This window comes from Symphalangus syndactylus, chromosome 19 (assembly GCF_028878055.3).
Source record: "Symphalangus syndactylus isolate Jambi chromosome 19, NHGRI_mSymSyn1-v2.1_pri, whole genome shotgun sequence".
In the NCBI taxonomy this organism is placed as follows: domain Eukaryota; kingdom Metazoa; phylum Chordata; class Mammalia; order Primates; family Hylobatidae; genus Symphalangus; species Symphalangus syndactylus.
In genome coordinates, this window is record NC_072434.2 from 87,463,962 (window position 1) to 87,481,278 (window position 17,317).

Consider the following 17,317-nt stretch of genomic DNA (forward strand, 5'->3'; position numbering starts at 1 on the left):
TTTTCAACTGCAAGTATTTCTTATTTGAGTGAAAATATGAATTTTTCAAAAAAAAAAAGACAGTAACAACATCAACGACAACAAAAATAAAAACAAGGGAAAAGATTTCCTCATGCCACATGGACTTTCAACATGGAGATGGTAAAAACTCTCTTTTCCCAACATACAGATGTGCATAATTCCGGCTGTGGAAATTATGCCTTTATGGCAGAAAAAAAACCACATTACCTCTGTCATTCAACATCCTGTTACGCTATGGTTGGAAAAAATCTTTTTACGTGGTAAAAAAACACAACAAAGCATCTTCAGTACAACTCTCTGCTGCTTTGACACTGAAAGCATATGGTGAAAATAGACAATGGCATAAAATCTACAAAAAGCAAAACTCTACAAGCTTTTGTCACAACCATTGACATTGAAGGCACAGGAGATACTGTGAAGAGTCACATTAAAGAAAGTGGCAGTCACTTTCTTATTTACAGTTAGTAAAGACATTAAAAAATGGTATTGCTCGCACATTAAAAAAATCAGAAGACAAAGCAGACACTTTACTACTGTTAATATGAGAATCAAACATACAAATAATTTGTGAGGCATAAATTGAGGTAAAAAAGAGAGATAATGGCTAATTCCTGGTAAACTTCACAAGGGCAGGAACCATGTCTGTTTAATCCAATAACGTATACCTAGCACTTAGCTGAGTGTTGGCTAGCAAATGTTTAACAAATATTTTTGAAAAAATAAGAATTCCTGGATATAAACATTTACTTTTCCGAAACCTAGTGAAAAGCATTAAATGTTATTGGTGTTTAAAGTGATAAAACCTTAGCATCTTTTTCCTTTTTAATAGAAACTGACCCTAAGCTGCACAGAATCCAGAAATTCCTCCATTCTAATTTTATGGCTTTTATGTGTCTTCCTCCAAAAACTACATTTTCACCTGGGGATCTCTAAGGCTGAGGTTGCTCTCAGATAAAACTGGCATACATTGCCACCAGAACTGGCTTAAGAAACAGAGAATTCTATAATGAGGAATATGCTATAAATTAGAGCCTATCGATTTGTCCTTATTCACACCCCTATTTGGAGATCCTGATGTTTGGAACTAGATTCATTCATATGTATGAGAGAATGAACATATGCAGAAAGTTCATGGCTCTCTGTAAAAGTGTATGCAAATGCATATACTAGGTAATTAGTCATAGTTTTTTTTGAGGAGCTTAAATATAATTTCTGATTTTAACACTGTAAGATAATTTATTAACATAGATAATACTTTTACCATGGTGATAATGTACTCATTTCTAGATATAAAAACTTCCATGAGTTGAAGTGATCCTGAGACTTGAAACCAATTTTAGGAAAAGTTTAGAACAAGAGTAAAGAGGTTTAGAAAAAAATTAGAAATGTGGCAGGCAAAATCAGAAATAGTATAAACAAATTTGTAGTTTTCAAAAAAGCAGTCATTAAATACTAAATGTGTGTTTATTTTGCTATCTTACAATAGTGTTCATAAATAAGAAAAAAATCATTTGTTACATCAAATGTCCTGATTTTTGATTAGGCAACTATGGTCACTATACATATGATTGGCAACTAGAGAGAAAAGAAAAGCAATTAACAAAGAGCTTTAATAAACTGCAGAACATATGAAAATGTTAAGTATGATAAAACTAAGACAGTTAATTTTGAGGTAACTTAGAAAGAATGGCATCGATGGCTGATATATTTCATGGCAGACTACATGACAGCAGAATGAGAAATTGAGTACCAAGTGCTATTAATATATGTCAAATGTCAGGTGACCACATATAAGTAGAGCCATGCTAGAATTAACTTTAATAATCTGAGCTTAGGATCAAAATGCAATTACATTTTGAGGAAAAAAGTAAGAGAAAAACTTCCTTTTCATAAACTTTCCATCTCTTTTCATAGGCTGGTCTACCTAGAAATCAGTAAGAATAGTAAAGCTACTAATAATATCTTTTAAAAGCAATCAGGGGCCGGGTGCAGTGGCTAACGCCTGTAATCCCAGCACTTTGGGAGGCTGAGGCGGGCGGATCACAAGGTCAAGAGATCGGGACCCTCCTGGCCAACATGGCGAAACCCCATCTCTACTAAAAATACAAAAATTAGCCAGGTGTGGTAGTGCGCGCCTGTAATCCCAGCTACTCAGGAGGCTAAGGCAGGAGAATCACGTGAACCCTGGAGTCGGAGGTTGCAGTGAGCTGAGATCGCACCACTGCACTGTGGCCTGGTGACAAAGCCAGACTCTGTCTCAAAAACAAAAACAAAACAAAAAGAAAAAAAAAATCAAACGAATAGAGCATATTTTAAAAAGTAAAAGGTAACGTCTTTAGGTACGTTCTTTAAAATTGAAGAGGAAACTAGATAAAATAATCAGCTTACAGCAGAGAAAAATAAAAATGTGATTAAAAATCATTAAGTAATTAAGAGCTCCCTTTGCCAGTGGTAAACATATCACACATGGGATGCTATGAAGAAAAGCTCCAGTTAACTCTAGACACAGTCTGTGTAACGACAAAGAGCAGAGCTGAGACTGAGTGAAATGATGGCTACGGTGGAGAAGGGACTGGGAAAGGGAGTTCAATGCTAGGCCCTCTAATCTGTTATTTCTCAAATAATTTATTTCAAAACTTTTTGCTTTCTTAACATTTGCTTCCAAACTATAGCAGCTACCCAACTTTTTTTTTTCTAAAGAAAATTCCCTATCACCTGCTAATTAACACCAAATAAACTTCAAGTTAAAATATTTTAAATTTTTCCCCATCTACTTATTTCATATAATTTTAGAACAGAATGGCCTTTGACATGAGTCTAAATTCTTCCATTTACAGAGAAGAAACAGGCCCAGAGAGGTCTTACCTTGCTAAAATCAAAGTATAAGCCAGGTCTATGGACTCCCAGAGTTCAAAACTAATTCTTTGATATTCCAAGTATTGTATACATTCTACATTTTTGTTTCCAATAAGGTTTTTATTGTGGTTTTTTTGTTTTGTTTTGTTTTGAGATGGAGTCTCCCTCTGTCACCCAGGCTGGAGGGCAATGGTGCCATCTTGGCTCACTGCAACCTCCGCCTCCCAGGTTCAAGCAATTCTCCTGCCTCAGCCTCCAGAGTAGCTGGAATTACAGGCAACTGCCACCATGTCTGGCTAATTTTTGTATTTTTAGTAGAGACGGGGTTTCACCATATTGGCCAGGCTGATCTTGAACTCCTGACCTCAGGTAAACCATCTGCCTCAGCCTCCCAAAGTCCTAGGATTATATAGGCACGAGCCGCCATGCCTGGCCAAGTTGTTTTAAAAAGACATCCTAAATTTCTCATGTAATGATAGTTTTTCTGATTTCTACCTGTGTTGAAGAAAAACCTTATTTCTTTCTCTTGAATCTTATTCAGCTTAAGTAACAATTTATAAAAATAAGTTTGATTTTCTTAATATACTATTTGGCTCATTTGATGCGTTGATATTACTAAGGCATTTGAAGGTGTTTGAAATGCCTATCTCTAAGAGACTTATTCATTAGTAAAGGCCTAAACAGCATATACATTAAAATGAAAGTTCCAAGATGGGCTTGATTAAGCTTGTAGCTAGAGCTACAGCATTCATTTAAAAATTTATTTTTTAATTATAAAATAGGCAACATTCCCTCTTGTGTTGTAGTACTAAACTACTATATTCACTACAAAAACATACTATCATTTATGATGTCTAGAGAATTAAAAAGAAAAAAAGAGTTGTTAGTATCATATTTCTGTGAATGTTCCAATTTCTTTGTTGGCATTAAAACATAACTATAGATTTTAGAAACACACTTCAGAAAACATACATTGCATCTTCATACTATATCAGAATATTTTAGTGGAAAATTACCACAAACATGTTTTGAATGTATATTTATGAGCATTCAGCAATAAGATCAGTTGGGGAGAAAAACTGCTGACAATGCTCTGTTTTGTCCTTTGACCTGGAGAAAGAGTTAATTCAAGCCATGCATGTCCAACATTTAATTTCTACTGCCTATAAATTTTGAAGATTAGAATTAAAAAGGGACAGCAAACAGTCTAAAAAAATTCTAAGGATATTAACATAATGTTTTTATTTTCTAAAATGTGCACTTAAAACATAATGAAAACCAAGTGCTTTATTTTGATAATTCAAGGTCTTTAAATTTAAATATATCTTGCCAAAATAAATCTGGATATTTCAGTTACAACTTGATATCAAGAATCACTGAAGGAGACCAGGTGCAGTGGCTCATGCCTGTAATGCCAGCACTTTGGGAGGCCGACACGGGAGGACAGACCAGCCTGACCAATATGGTGAAATCTCTCCTCTACTAAGAATACAAAAATTAGCCGGGCATGGTGGCACATGCCTGTAATCCCAGCTACTTGGGAGGCTGAGGCAGGAGTATCATTTGAATCCAGGAGGCAGAGGTTGCAGTGAGCCGAGATGGTGCCATTACACTCCAGCCTGGGCAATAACAGCAAGATTCCGTCTCAAAAAAAAAAAAAAAAAAAAAAAAAGAATCATTGAAAGAATGTTTTGGGGAAAAAAAACTAAAGTCCTAGAAGCAAATTGCAAATTACATCAGAGAAACATACAGAACTCTTCCCTTAATATTGCTAAATCTGAGATTTCTAATCTTTTATTTTTATCACATACATTTCTTTAAAAAAAAACTTCTTTTTAATGGAGACAGGGTCTCACTTGTCCCAGGCTGGAATGCAGTAGTGTGATCACAGCTCACTGCAGCCTTGAACTCCTGGGCTCAAGTAATCCTCCAACTTTGGCCTCACCTAAAATACTGGGATTACATGCATGAAACACTGTGCTGGCCTAAAAATATTTTAAAGACATCATCTAAAATATGGAATTGGAAACATTACGGAATTATTTTTACATATCCAATTGGGACAATATCACAAGTGCTAGGTTCAGATTATTTCCAAGGTCTTTAAAGTTTATACTGTGCACGGCAACACTGATCGGCATGATTTAACATTCTTTTAAATCATGTTTCAAAAGTTAAAATTTTTCTTTTCTTTTTTCATTCAAAATATTATAATTATCTTAAACAGAAATGTTATAATAGCAAAGGCACCTAAATTAGCAAAATCAAACAGGTAGGTTTGTTTGTTTGTTTGACCACCTTTTCCATACAGCTATTATAGTATGTTCTCACTTAATGAAAGATCCTGGCCACTGTCCTAGGTAAGATGTAATACTATAAATGGGTATCTTGAGAGAATCTGAATATACAATCCTAGATTACAGTGTGGCTTTACGCTCATAAGGTGGAATAGAGAATATAAGCTGGGTAAAACATCAGAACTGCAAAGATTTTAGTAAACAATACCAAAACCTTTATATTGTATATTGACCTTGCATATACTCCTGATAACAATCCAGTAGATTCTAGCTGTCTTCTGGAAGCTTGCATACAAGTAAACACTCAAACTATTTCTTAGAGCTAGAATAAATACGGTAGAAAAACAACAGGCTGGAGATTAAAAGTCTTTGATTCTCACTCCGCCCCTGCCACTGCCATGTGCCCAGGGCAGGTTATCTCCTCTCTTGGCCTTGGTTCCCTTAAGGGAATAACCCTTCTAACTCTTAAACTCCTTGATTCTAATTATTTAATATACTGCTAGTAAGTATGAAAAGACCAAAATCATATACCTCAATTTGTCCTAGGGAATTTCATACACAATTCAAGGTTCTTTTTGGACACAGAAAACTGAATATTTATCAAGTTCTGTATTCAAAGAAGCAGAAAATAAAATGTATCTTTATATATAGCATCCTACAGTTGCTTCTTAGACTTGCTGAAGTAATCATATTTAGCTTGCATCTCAAGCCTCATCATAAATATCGAGGAATAAAACCACATCATGTGTTAAGAGGTACTCCAAGCTACCTGGTAACACAGAAATTATGTTAAGACAGGAAAATACATACATATCTTAATGGAGATGAGGTGATAAAACAAGGAGTATAGCAGAAGAAATTTCACCAGGAAATGCAGCACAGATGAAATGTGAATTGAAGAAGTAGAGCCATAAGCAAAAACAGAATGAAAATAAACCAAAATATAGTAGTTAGTTTCAAAATATTTGGCAATAAATTTGTGAACTACCAACCAAAGCTTCAAGTGTGGAAATGAGGACTGGGGTAATAAGGAAAACGTTGTCTATTTTTTTTTGGTATCATGATTATATGTTATCTGGCTTCAGCCTGCATCCATTTCTACTATAGACAGTGACCATCATTACCAAACCCACTGACCAGCAAAGAGAGACAGGTGAATGGAGTGGAGGAAAGCAGCAGTGAAAAGAGGAAGAAAAGTGAAAAAAGTATCATATGCCAAGTACTGTTCCTTTAGGGTCTTGTAGGATATAGTGTGGTAGATGCAAACCAATCAAAAATAAAAAGGTGAAATTTCATATCAACTTCCCCTCCACTCTTAACTCAAGACTTAGGGCTCACTTAGATGTCTGCCTACTGAAAATAATGACACATCTTCAAGTCTGTTGTAACAGCTGGCCTCCCACACTGGCCTTTGCAGCCACGCCCACATATGAGGCTCATTATGAAGTAATGAGAACATGCTTATAGGATACAAACAAATATCCACCTCATTACTCTTTGGTCACACATGTATCTCAATGGCTTCAGCTCTGAATACAATGCACATAAGCAAACAAATATAACAACATCAGTTAAATTCTGGTGGAGAGTAAGTAGTTTTTGTAGTATTATATTCAATTACACCTAATTACTAGAGTTAAATGATATAACAGGACTTTGTGAGATAAAGCTCATAACCAGTTAAATTTCTACAGCCCAGTTTGGCCAATATATGCTGAGTGATTCCCCATGAATCCATCTTCTTCCGCTGAAATAAATTAAGGGTTAGTTTTCACCTGCTCCAACTATAAACAGATTTAACTTTAAAAAGTATAGGTAAAGTATGTGAGACATTTCAAAATGGGTAGGGAAAAAAAAGGAACAAAACATTGATTATTTCATTTAACTCTGAAAGGAGTAATAAAGCATATACCGCTTTTCTTCAAGTTCTTAAGGGTTTTGAATTATGTGAGGATATTTAAAGGTTAAACACATGCTTTTAGAAGCACAATGTTAACTCCTATATTTTAAATGAGATAATTCCAGATAATTTAATTTTGACACACACATCCAAATATATCACCAACTGGAAAATTAAAACTCCTAAATCAGCTCAATGAATTCCTAATTTTGAAATCACTATTTTGCGCCAGGACTCTAATTGGAAGTATATATAACTTCTGACTTTTACATTTACTATGCTAAATAAGACTATTTTATAGACCCCCCCCCCGCATATCATAACTTTTGTTTTGAATGAGTATCTTGGGAAGACAACTAGAACCTTAATTTTTTTTTAAAAAAAAGGAGCCCCAAAATATACAACATGCTAATGCTATTAGAAATCTGGATCCAATTTACCTGAAGCAGAGCCATGAGCTGAGGTCATACTTTTGACCTTGGAGTCTGAAAGTCGAGAGATACTGTTAGCTCTAATTCTAGGAGAAAATTTATCTGATGGTACTAATCTGGCTCCACTTCTAATGATGGCTTCTGCGGTCCTCGAAGAGGCACTACTTCTAGAAATTGTTGCTTCAGAGTCACTACGAGCTGACAGTGAGCCAAGTCGTGTTCTACGAGGCTGAGCCAATAAATCAATCCGAGAGATGTTACGCCTTCCTGTGGGAGGTTTTGATGTAGAACTTGTTGTGGATACTTCAGAAGCAACAGATGCTTTGTCAGCATCGGCAAGTTCACTGTCTGAAGCTTCACCAAGTCGTGCTCTGCGCAAGAGGGAAGTCCTGGTAGGTCGTGGCCTCGGAAGGGTGGTTGATTTACTGGATGAACCAGATACCACCAGAGAAGTCTTAGATTTCGTTACTTTACTTCCTTCCAGTTTGGAATGTACATGCTCATCAGCTGAGGTAAGTGGAGTCCGTCCATGAGGTTTACAAGAGTAAGTTTCTTGATCAGATGACATAATATCAGAGATGGCAGAATGAGGTACACTAGAGGTTTGGTCATCATCTGTTAAGTCTACTGAAGGCTGTCTTATTCTCCCACTGGACTGAACAAATTTACGACCATCTGCTCTTGAACCCACATCTGTGGAACGACTTTTTGTTTTCTTTTCCATTTTTTCCCTAGCACCTGAAGATGATTTGGTAACATCTTTGGAGGGAGAACCTGTGGAACACCTATCTTTATAGAGGCTAGTGAAACTCCTTCGCTTTTGGGTTGATTTTCTTTCCGTTTCTCCAGTAACCAGACTGATTGTACTAGCTGTATCTACATCAGATTCTGGTGAAATAGAATTGTCTCTATTATAACTGGGAGTATCTGGTCCTTCATCAGTTTTATTATCTTCACGTAGTTTAGCTTCTAGAAAAGCCATTACTGCTTCTGTGTCTTTTAGAATAAGGGTTGTGTCCATACTGGAATCAGGATCCAAAGACTCACTTCTTTCTCGTATTCTACTTGCTGATGTTAATGCTAAAGAAGAAGGAGTAGAGGAAGTCTGTTTATTTATATGGGGAATAAGTTCTATGGGTATGTTTGGGCTGGGTTTTTCTATAGTGAAGCTCCCTTGTCGCACCAATGACTTGGAGGATTCCTTCTTGTCTCCTCCCTTTGGAGTCTGACTTTTCAGAATTTCCTCAGCTTTTCTTCTCTTGCTCTCACTTTGTGCCACTCTGTCTCCTTTGCTTGTAGAATGTCCTGAATTTTTTTCTGGAGGTTGTGATTCTTGTTTAAAAGGTTCCTCCCTACATTTATCTGTCTGACCTGAAACATTTTTGGAAGACAATTTAGTAGGTGTCCACTGAGCCTCCTCCCTTTGTTCCTGTTGTTGAAGTTTTGCTAATGTTTGCTTTACCAGAGAAGTTTCCTTATCAGTTTCACTTTTCTCCTTTCCAGGAGCAGAGCTGCCTAAGTGAAGTAGGGTTTTATTATCTCCACCAGTTTTGAGAGTCTCTCCATTTACCGCCCTGTTCATTTTACTCAAGGGTCTGTCAGCATCTTGTTTATCTTTCTGGTATACCTGTGTAGGTGTTTCTTTCTCCTGAAGTTCTGTGTCTTGTTTTTCTCCTATCTCTGACCTCTGTGTTATAACCTTTGCTCTGTGGCTCTCAAGAGACTTTTCTTCATTTGGAAGCTGGGGAAGAGTTCGTCTCCTTCTCTCTCCTTGGCTAGCCAAGGAAGTTGCAGAGCCAGTACTTCTCACTGTCATGCCAGACTCACTGATCTCTGTCTCTATAAAATAAAAACCACAAAGAAGGAATTGATTAAGACAAAAAAACAAAAATAAAAGGAGCATCATACAGTTGTCTGTCAGTATCCACGAAGACTGGTTCCAGGCCCCTTATTCCCCCAGGATACCAAATCCCAAGGATGCTTGAGTACCTTATATAAAGTGGTATAGTATTTGTATATAACCTACTCACACCCTCCCATATACTTTAAATCATATCTAGATTACTTATAATACCTAATACAATGTAAAAGCTATGTAAATAGTTGTTATACTGTATTGCTTAGTGAATAAGTACAAAAAAAAAAGACTATACACATTCGGTGGGGACGCAATCATTTCTTTTTCCCCTCTCAAATATTTTCAATCCTCAGTTGAATTCATAGATGCAAAACCCACTAATACAAAACCTATGGATAGAGAGGGCCAGCTATATTACATTACATTTTCAGATGTAAGTTAAAAATGACTTAAGTATAAAAAACAAACAAGCCAGCATTGTGACTAAGTAGTTTAAGTACAATTTCAAGCTGCACAAATAAGCAATTCCTAGAGAAGTCAGGAAGGCCAATTGTATGAGATGAAAATTAGAGTCATCTGATCATTTTTCTCCTTTCACATATTTAATTTTCTATTTATGAATTGACAAAAATTATATATGTTTGTGGTGTATAACATGATGTTTTGATAAATGTATACCATTATGGAATGGCTAAGTCAAGCTAATTAATACATCTATTACCTCACGTACTTCTCTTTTTTGTGGTGAGAACATTTAAGATCTACTTTCAGCTATTTCAAATACACAAGGCATTGTTATTAACTATAGTCATAATGGTATAAAAGGGTCATCTGATCTTAAACCTAAATATATTGCTCTTCTTTCCTCTTAACGTGTTTTATAGAAGGGAAGTTCACTGTGTTCATTCTCACTTTTGTAACTTTCCATCCTTGAAGTTTGCTCAAAAAACCAGAATCTATTGTAGATTTATACAGAGAATGTCAAATAAACATTGTTTATTTTCTATATTTTCAACTATGTAGTAGAGAAGAACAACATATCTAGTTTTTAAAAAGTATTATCTACTTGAAAGAATGACAATTTTGGATTTCCTAAGAAAAGTGAAAAATGCAGAACTTTTAACAACATTTAAAAAAAATCTATAGCTGATTAAAAGAATTTTAAAAATTGTAAGTATGTAATAGCAGACTTTTCATAGTTAGGACATAGCAAAATTTTATAAATTGAGGAATTTTTAAATTATAGTCTTCTGGTTATTAATGCCACATGCGGAAATACAAAATCCCTCTTTTTTTTCAAGTAGAAGCCAATGAGAAAATATATATTTTGATTTTTCCACATGAGAGAATTTGAGAATATTTAAGGATTTTCCTGACTATTAAAAATGGAATGTATTTCTGAGAAAAGGGAAACATCTTTTCAGGGAAATATAAATTAACATATAAAGCTTCCTAATCTTTTAGGGATAAACGGAGAAAAGATACTAGATATAGCTTCTGTGGGTCTTTTTTCTGTCTTTATAATCCTAAAAGTTTAGTATTTAAATATCATATCAATACAATCGTTATGATGGAGGAAAATCCATACTGAACTGATAGATTTAACTTTAATTTAGTCATTAATCATGTTATATCTTGTTTTGCTTCTTCTTTCATTTATATTATCTCCTTAGTGCTAACTGAAGCATCTAGAATGTAATGGCTACTTTATTTACCCTTTTGTATTTTTCTAGTATTTCTCATACTGCACCCTCCTCATATACATTCAATATGTTTAACAAAAACGTTTTATTATTTAAGTGGATTTATCAGCTTATGTAAATAAGTTCATTTAAATATGATGAAATAGAAATGAGATCATGAAAGCTAAGTGGTATATTATTTCTTATAACAAGGGTAGAACTTTGCTTTTCACAGATAATACTTAATAATTTTATAACAGATTCTTCTGTAAATTTATCTAGCCTTCTGCCTGGTTTCTTTGTTTCCTAAACACAGTTTATATGAACCAAATGACTCTGTTCCCTCAAAAGAATTTTTGGTAATACTATCAATAACTTCTAGATTCTAATATAAATAAATGATGTAGCTTTTCTAGTACACTGCTATGTAGCTTCCTCAAATACTTCTAATACTTACATAATTCTTAAAACAGATTTTTGGGGTGCCACAAGCCTGAGACAAAACAAATTTCCATTTTCAACCAGAATGAAATTAAGAAAACAGATAAAAGCCACATACAAAATCTCACTGAGGGTCTTTTTGTTTTTTAACTATAAGTGAGTATTTATTTTTCGACTTGGGTAAGTTTTTTATTTTAATTTTTTATTGTAAGTTGACAATTTATATTTGTATATGTTTATGGTGTATAAAATGTTGATCGTAGGCCGGGCGCAGTGGCTCACGCTTGTAATCCCAGCACTTTGGGAGGCCGAGGTGGGCGGATCACGAGGTCAGGAGATCGAGACCACGGTGAAACCCCGTCTCTACTAAAAATACAAAAAAAAATTAGCCGGGCGCGGTGGCGGGCGCCTGTAGTCCCAGCTACTCGGAGAGGCTGAGGCAGGAGAATGGCGAGAACCCGGGAGGCGGAGCTTGCAGTGAGCCGCGATTGCGCCACTGCACTCCAGCCTGGGTGACAGAGCAAGACTCCGTCTCAAAAAAAAAAAAAAAAAAAAAATATTGACCATAAATACAATGTGAAATAATTAAATCAAGCTACTTAGCATATTCATCACCTCAAAGAGTTAACATTTTTTGTGATGAGAACATGTAAAATGTACAATACTATATTATTAACTATATTCACCATGCTGTGCAGTAGACCTCAGGAAAAAAAAAAGCTTCTTCCACCTGTCTAACTGAGATTTTGTACCTTTTGACCATCATGTCCTCATCCTCCTTTCAGGGTCTTATTGTTAATTAGAAAACTAATGAACAAAAAGTAATAATGAAATCCTTGAAGGTAAACAATTTCATTTTGTTTAAAAAGCCTTTATATTTCTGTTCACAGAAATATAAAAGGTAATAAAAATCATACTACATAGATTTGTAAGATTATTAATTTCTTTTTCACTAAATGTACCACATGAAGTAGGCACTCAATAAATATCTGTTGTATTTATGAATGAAATCGTTTGGACCCGTCTTCAACTTTTTAAATTTTAACTTATATATATATAATATATATGTGCTTCATCAATATATGTAATATATACACACACATATATATGCTTCATCTACAAATTATTTCCTTATCTTCAATTAAGATTATACTTTAATAATAGCTGCACCATTAGTCAAAATCATATCTTAAGATATCAGCATATCAGAAAGAGTAGGAAGAATTTTCATTTAAAAGTAAAGACAAAATTTAAAAACCATTCTTATTTTCAACAGCAGAAATTTACAACTAAAATGAAAAGTGCCTCGGAATGAACTATTAAATCCAAGCTGGTGTCTGTCTACCTGTCCTTAGGAAGTCTCAACTTATGAAGTCCACAAAATTTCTCAAAAAAGAGTTTTATCACTTTGAATTTGTCCCCTGCTTAAAATCCCTCAAAATATACAATATCTAATAAAAATCAGCTTTTTACTTATAAAATAAATTCATATATCAGCATGAGAATATGTGAATATGTTTATTTAGGTTTAACTTCTTACTATATAGATTTGGCTTGTTTTCTATAATAACAACTGATACATGATTCACAAAAAAACAGAGAAGAGTAAGAGAAAGAGAGAGAAATGGAGAAAGAGAAGAAAAAAGGGATAAAGAATGAAAGGGAGAAACAATGAAAGACAAAGAGAAAGAATACCATTCTCTAAAGGAAGAGGTGCAGAAAATTCCATTATCCTTTCTTCTTGATCATGCCTTGTATGATTGGCAGCCAAACTAGCCCACTGTGAAACCCAACGTTTGCTTCCAGACGAAGATGTGCCTTCCTAAAGGAGAAAAATAAGAAAACAAAATCATGCAGTCTGGTCATATCTGAGTCTCATGAAAGACAATTTCATTTAGTCACATTAACTTGTCATACAAACCCATAATTAAACCTCCCCTTGCTATATTATCATTGATTAAATTTTCTCTTATATAAAACAAAAATTCTCTAGAAAATAAAGATTTTCTCTGAAAAAAAACTATGTTACTAAAAATGACAACTCTCAATGAAAATCCAAGACAAGCCAGGACTTCATATGAAAACTGTAATGACAACTAGGGAGTGGAAAGCTATGATGGAAACTTTATTTTGAACTAGTCAAAACAAATATTTTATTAAAAGTGTCAGATTTGGGCCAGGTGTGATGGTTGATGCCTGTAATCCTAGTACTTTGGGAGGCTGAGGCAGGTGGATAAAGAGGTCAGGAGATGGAGACCATCCTGGTCAACATGGTGAAACCCTGTCTCTACTAAAAATACAAAAATTAGCTGGGCATGGTGGCATATGACTGTAATCCCAGCTACTCGTGAGGCTGAGGCAGGAGAATCGCTTGAACCCGGGAGGTGAAGGTTGCAGTGGGCTGAGATCGCGCGACTGCACTCCAGCCTGGCAACAGAGTGAGACTTTGTCTCAAAAAGAAAAAAAAAATGTGCCAGATTTAATTCATTAATAATGACAAGCTAAACACTGAAGAAGTGAAGACTTCAAATAGATAAATCACTATACAATTTTAAGAATAGTAGGTAAGAACAGTAAACATAGGCCAGGTGTGGTTGCTCACGCCTGTAATCCCAGCATTTTGGGAGACCAAGGCGGGTGGATCACCTGAGGTCAAGAGTTCGAGACCAGCCTGGCCAACATGGCGAAACTTCGTCTCTACTAAAAACACAAAAATTAGCCGGGCGTGGTGGCATGCACCTGTAGTCCCAGCTACTTGTGAGGCTGAGGCAAGGGAATCACGTGAACCTGTGAGGCAGAGGTTGCAGTGAGCCGAGGTGGCACCACTGCACTCCAGCCTGGGTGACAGAGCGAGACTCTGTCTCAAAAAAAAAAAAAAAGAATAGTAAGTATAGAGAATGACACACATACAGTGAAGCCTCCTAAGGATGCCAAAGCCTGCTGCATCCTTAATCCCGTCCAAGGTTTTCTATTACCTGCCCACATTTCTGAGTAGTGAAGGTGGTACCAGAGCCACGTGGACCATGCTAAGAATACCAACAGTATGAGTGTCACTGACACATGCTTATGTAAAACCATTCTGTGAAGAGTGTTCTAAATGTCCTGTTAGGTAATTCCTACAAAGGAACCTACTAGGGCTATAGCTTTTGCTTGGCAGGGGTTGAGGGAATAGAGAAGAGAGAAGAGAGTCTATTTAAATTCACATTTACCAAAAACATTCCTGGGTTACTCAGAATGGCAACATATTGCCTCGAATAACTATCACCTGCTTTCAATAAGTAAATTAAATATCTCATAAAACAGAAGCCAGAATAAAAATTCTCCCAATCATGGGGAAATAATGAGCACTAAAATACAGTAATTGCTTTGACAGTTTTCAGGAAATAGGCCATATAAAGAAACAATTTTAACATTAATAAACAAACATATAGGTCTATTTACCTGTATTTAAAAAACAAATCTTACTTATACTTCATACAAATGTAACATTTTATTTATATTTTCTTTATTTATACCTTAAGATTTTTTTTATATTTTATTTTCTATTTCATATTAATTTATATTTCTATATTACAAATTGGCTCATTTCCTGAGAGACAATATAGCATGAGTCAGAGAATGAAAGCTTCCATTGAAGGTTAGCTCTTATTATCTGAATAAATAATAATTAATACTTATGCCTTAAATACTTTTTTTACATTTCTTTTTGACACATCAATGTGGTATGAAATTCTAATATCATTTCTGATAAAGGTAAAAAACATTTGTTAAGTGCATAAATCTCAGGCAAGTACTATGCTGGATGCTTTATATACCTCATCAAATTCTCTGTAAATAGATTTTATCAAAAATGCCATTTGTGTAGATGAGAAAACAGAAGATAAGGGAGAAGTGACTGATTCAAAAGCTTTGACCTAAAAGTGGCAGCTCTGGGTCAGATCTTTCTAGCTCTACTATGCATACTGACTCTGTAATTATATTAACCAAGCAATCCTTAATTAATTTCATATTATTCTAAATATATATCCTGGGCTGTACTGTATTTGCAGTTACTGAGGTATATAAATTGTATCTATCAGGCAGTGCCCTCGTACATGTTTCCTGGTATGATATACAGGAAACATATACTCCTAAGAAAGTATAAGCAGCATATGTTTCTTGTTTTATCTCATAATGCCAATCAGAACCATGAGCATATAGCTCATTAACTGCTTACTGAAACCTAATATTTTCCTCGTTGACAAATGAATATTTCTAAAACCTAATAAAAATTAAAGTTGAATTACTGCAAAATTGCTTTAGGCTTTCATTAGAAAATAAATGTATAAAAATTTAGTTTTTAGAGGCATTTTACAAGGAGATACATTAATTGCTTGAAATAATGTAATTTACAAACGATAAGAATTCAGGCCGAGTGCGGTGACTCACGCCTGTAATCCTCGCACCTTGGGAGGCTGAGGCGGGTGGATCACTTGAGGTCAGGAGTTCGAGACCAGCCTGACCAACATAGTGAAACCCTGTCTCTACTAAAAATACAAAATTAGCCGGGCATGGCGGTACACGCCTGTAATCACAGCTACTTGGGACGCTGAAGCAGGAGAATCACTTGAACTCAGACAGCAGAGGCTGCAGTGAGCCGAGATCCTGCCATTGCACTCCAGCCTGGGCAAAAGAGTGAAACTCTGTATCAGACAAAAAAAAAAAAAGAATTTATACTTTATGCATACAAATAGGTACACAGAAGAGATGTATACCTCTGAGTGGTGAAATCCAGATGTAGTCAGTGGTTTTCTTTCTTCCATTACTGCTGCAGCAGAACTGAGAGCCCAATCTTTTATTAGATCTTTATGTTTTTCATTGATAACAGGCCTATTATAATCCTGATTGTCATCTACTCCAAACACCTAGAGGGAAAAATTATTTTATAAATGAAAATGAAAAGTCTGAACGCAAGATTAATATGTGAATAATATAATTAACTTTAGAGGCAAATAAAAATATTCTAAATTAATTTTAATAGTTAATTTCAAAACTAAGGAAAACTTGAATGACAGTAACAGCTAATTGTGATAGCTAGAAACGAAAGCAGGCAGTCACAGCTTATGTGAAAGTAATTATCCTTTTTTTTTCTTTGAGATGGAGTTTCGCTCTTGTTGCCCAGGCTGGAGTACAGTGGCGTGATCTCGGCTCACTGCAACCTCCGCCTCCTGGGTTCAAGCGATTTTCCTGCCTCAGCTTCCCGAGTGGCTGGGATTACAGGCATGCGCCACTATGCCTGGCTAGTTTTGTATTTTTTGTAGAGACAGGGTTTTTCCATGTTGGTCAGGCTGGTCTCGAACCCCCGACCTCAGGTGATCCGCCCGCCTCGGCCTCCCAAACTGCTGGGATTACAGGCGTGAGCCAACATGCCCGGCCGAAAGTAACTATCCCTTTTTTTAACATTTAGCAAATGTCCTGTTTGATTAAAAAAAAATATTCAAAACATATTTTATTTGTTAAAAGATTTAATAGGCCAGGCGTGGTGGCACACATCTGTAATCCCAGCACTTTGGGAGGCCGAGGCGAGCAGATCACTTGAGGTCAGGAGTTCCGGACCAGCCTGGCCAACATGGTGAAACCCCGTTTCTACTAAAAATACAAAAATTAGCTGGGCATGGTGCCACGCGCCTATAGTCCCAGCTACTTGGGAGGCTGAGGCAAGAAAATAGCTTGAACCCAGGAGGCGGAGGTTACAGTGTGCTGAGATCATGCCACTGCATTCCAGCCTGGGCAAAAAAATGAGACACTGCTTCAAAAAAAAAAAAAAAAAAAAAGATTTAATAATGTTGTTA

At 35.6% G+C, this 17,317-nt stretch overlaps 1 protein-coding gene and 1 long non-coding RNA gene across 21 annotated transcripts in view; one reads left to right on the forward strand and one right to left on the reverse strand.

Moving 5' to 3' along the window:
* The window catches only part of CEP170 (centrosomal protein 170), a 130,892-nt gene that overhangs the window by 31,271 nt on the left and 82,304 nt on the right, over window positions 1-17,317 (reverse strand). For all 20 annotated transcript variants that reach the window (XM_055235055.2, XM_055235054.2, XM_055235053.2 and 17 more), the window contains 3 exons: window positions 16,241-16,390; window positions 13,182-13,308; window positions 7,515-9,344 (listed from right to left, as the gene is read on the reverse strand). In XM_055235055.2, coding sequence (XP_055091030.1) covers window positions 7,515-9,344; window positions 13,182-13,308; window positions 16,241-16,390 — 2,107 coding nt within the window. The remainder of the gene's footprint in view (window positions 1-7,514; window positions 9,345-13,181; window positions 13,309-16,240; window positions 16,391-17,317) is intronic.
* Window positions 6,695-17,317, forward strand: part of LOC134731925 (uncharacterized) — a 39,293-nt gene continuing 28,670 nt past the window's right edge. The window contains exon 1 of the long non-coding RNA XR_010114652.1: window positions 6,695-6,762. This is a non-coding gene — a long non-coding RNA (uncharacterized lncRNA). The remainder of the gene's footprint in view (window positions 6,763-17,317) is intronic.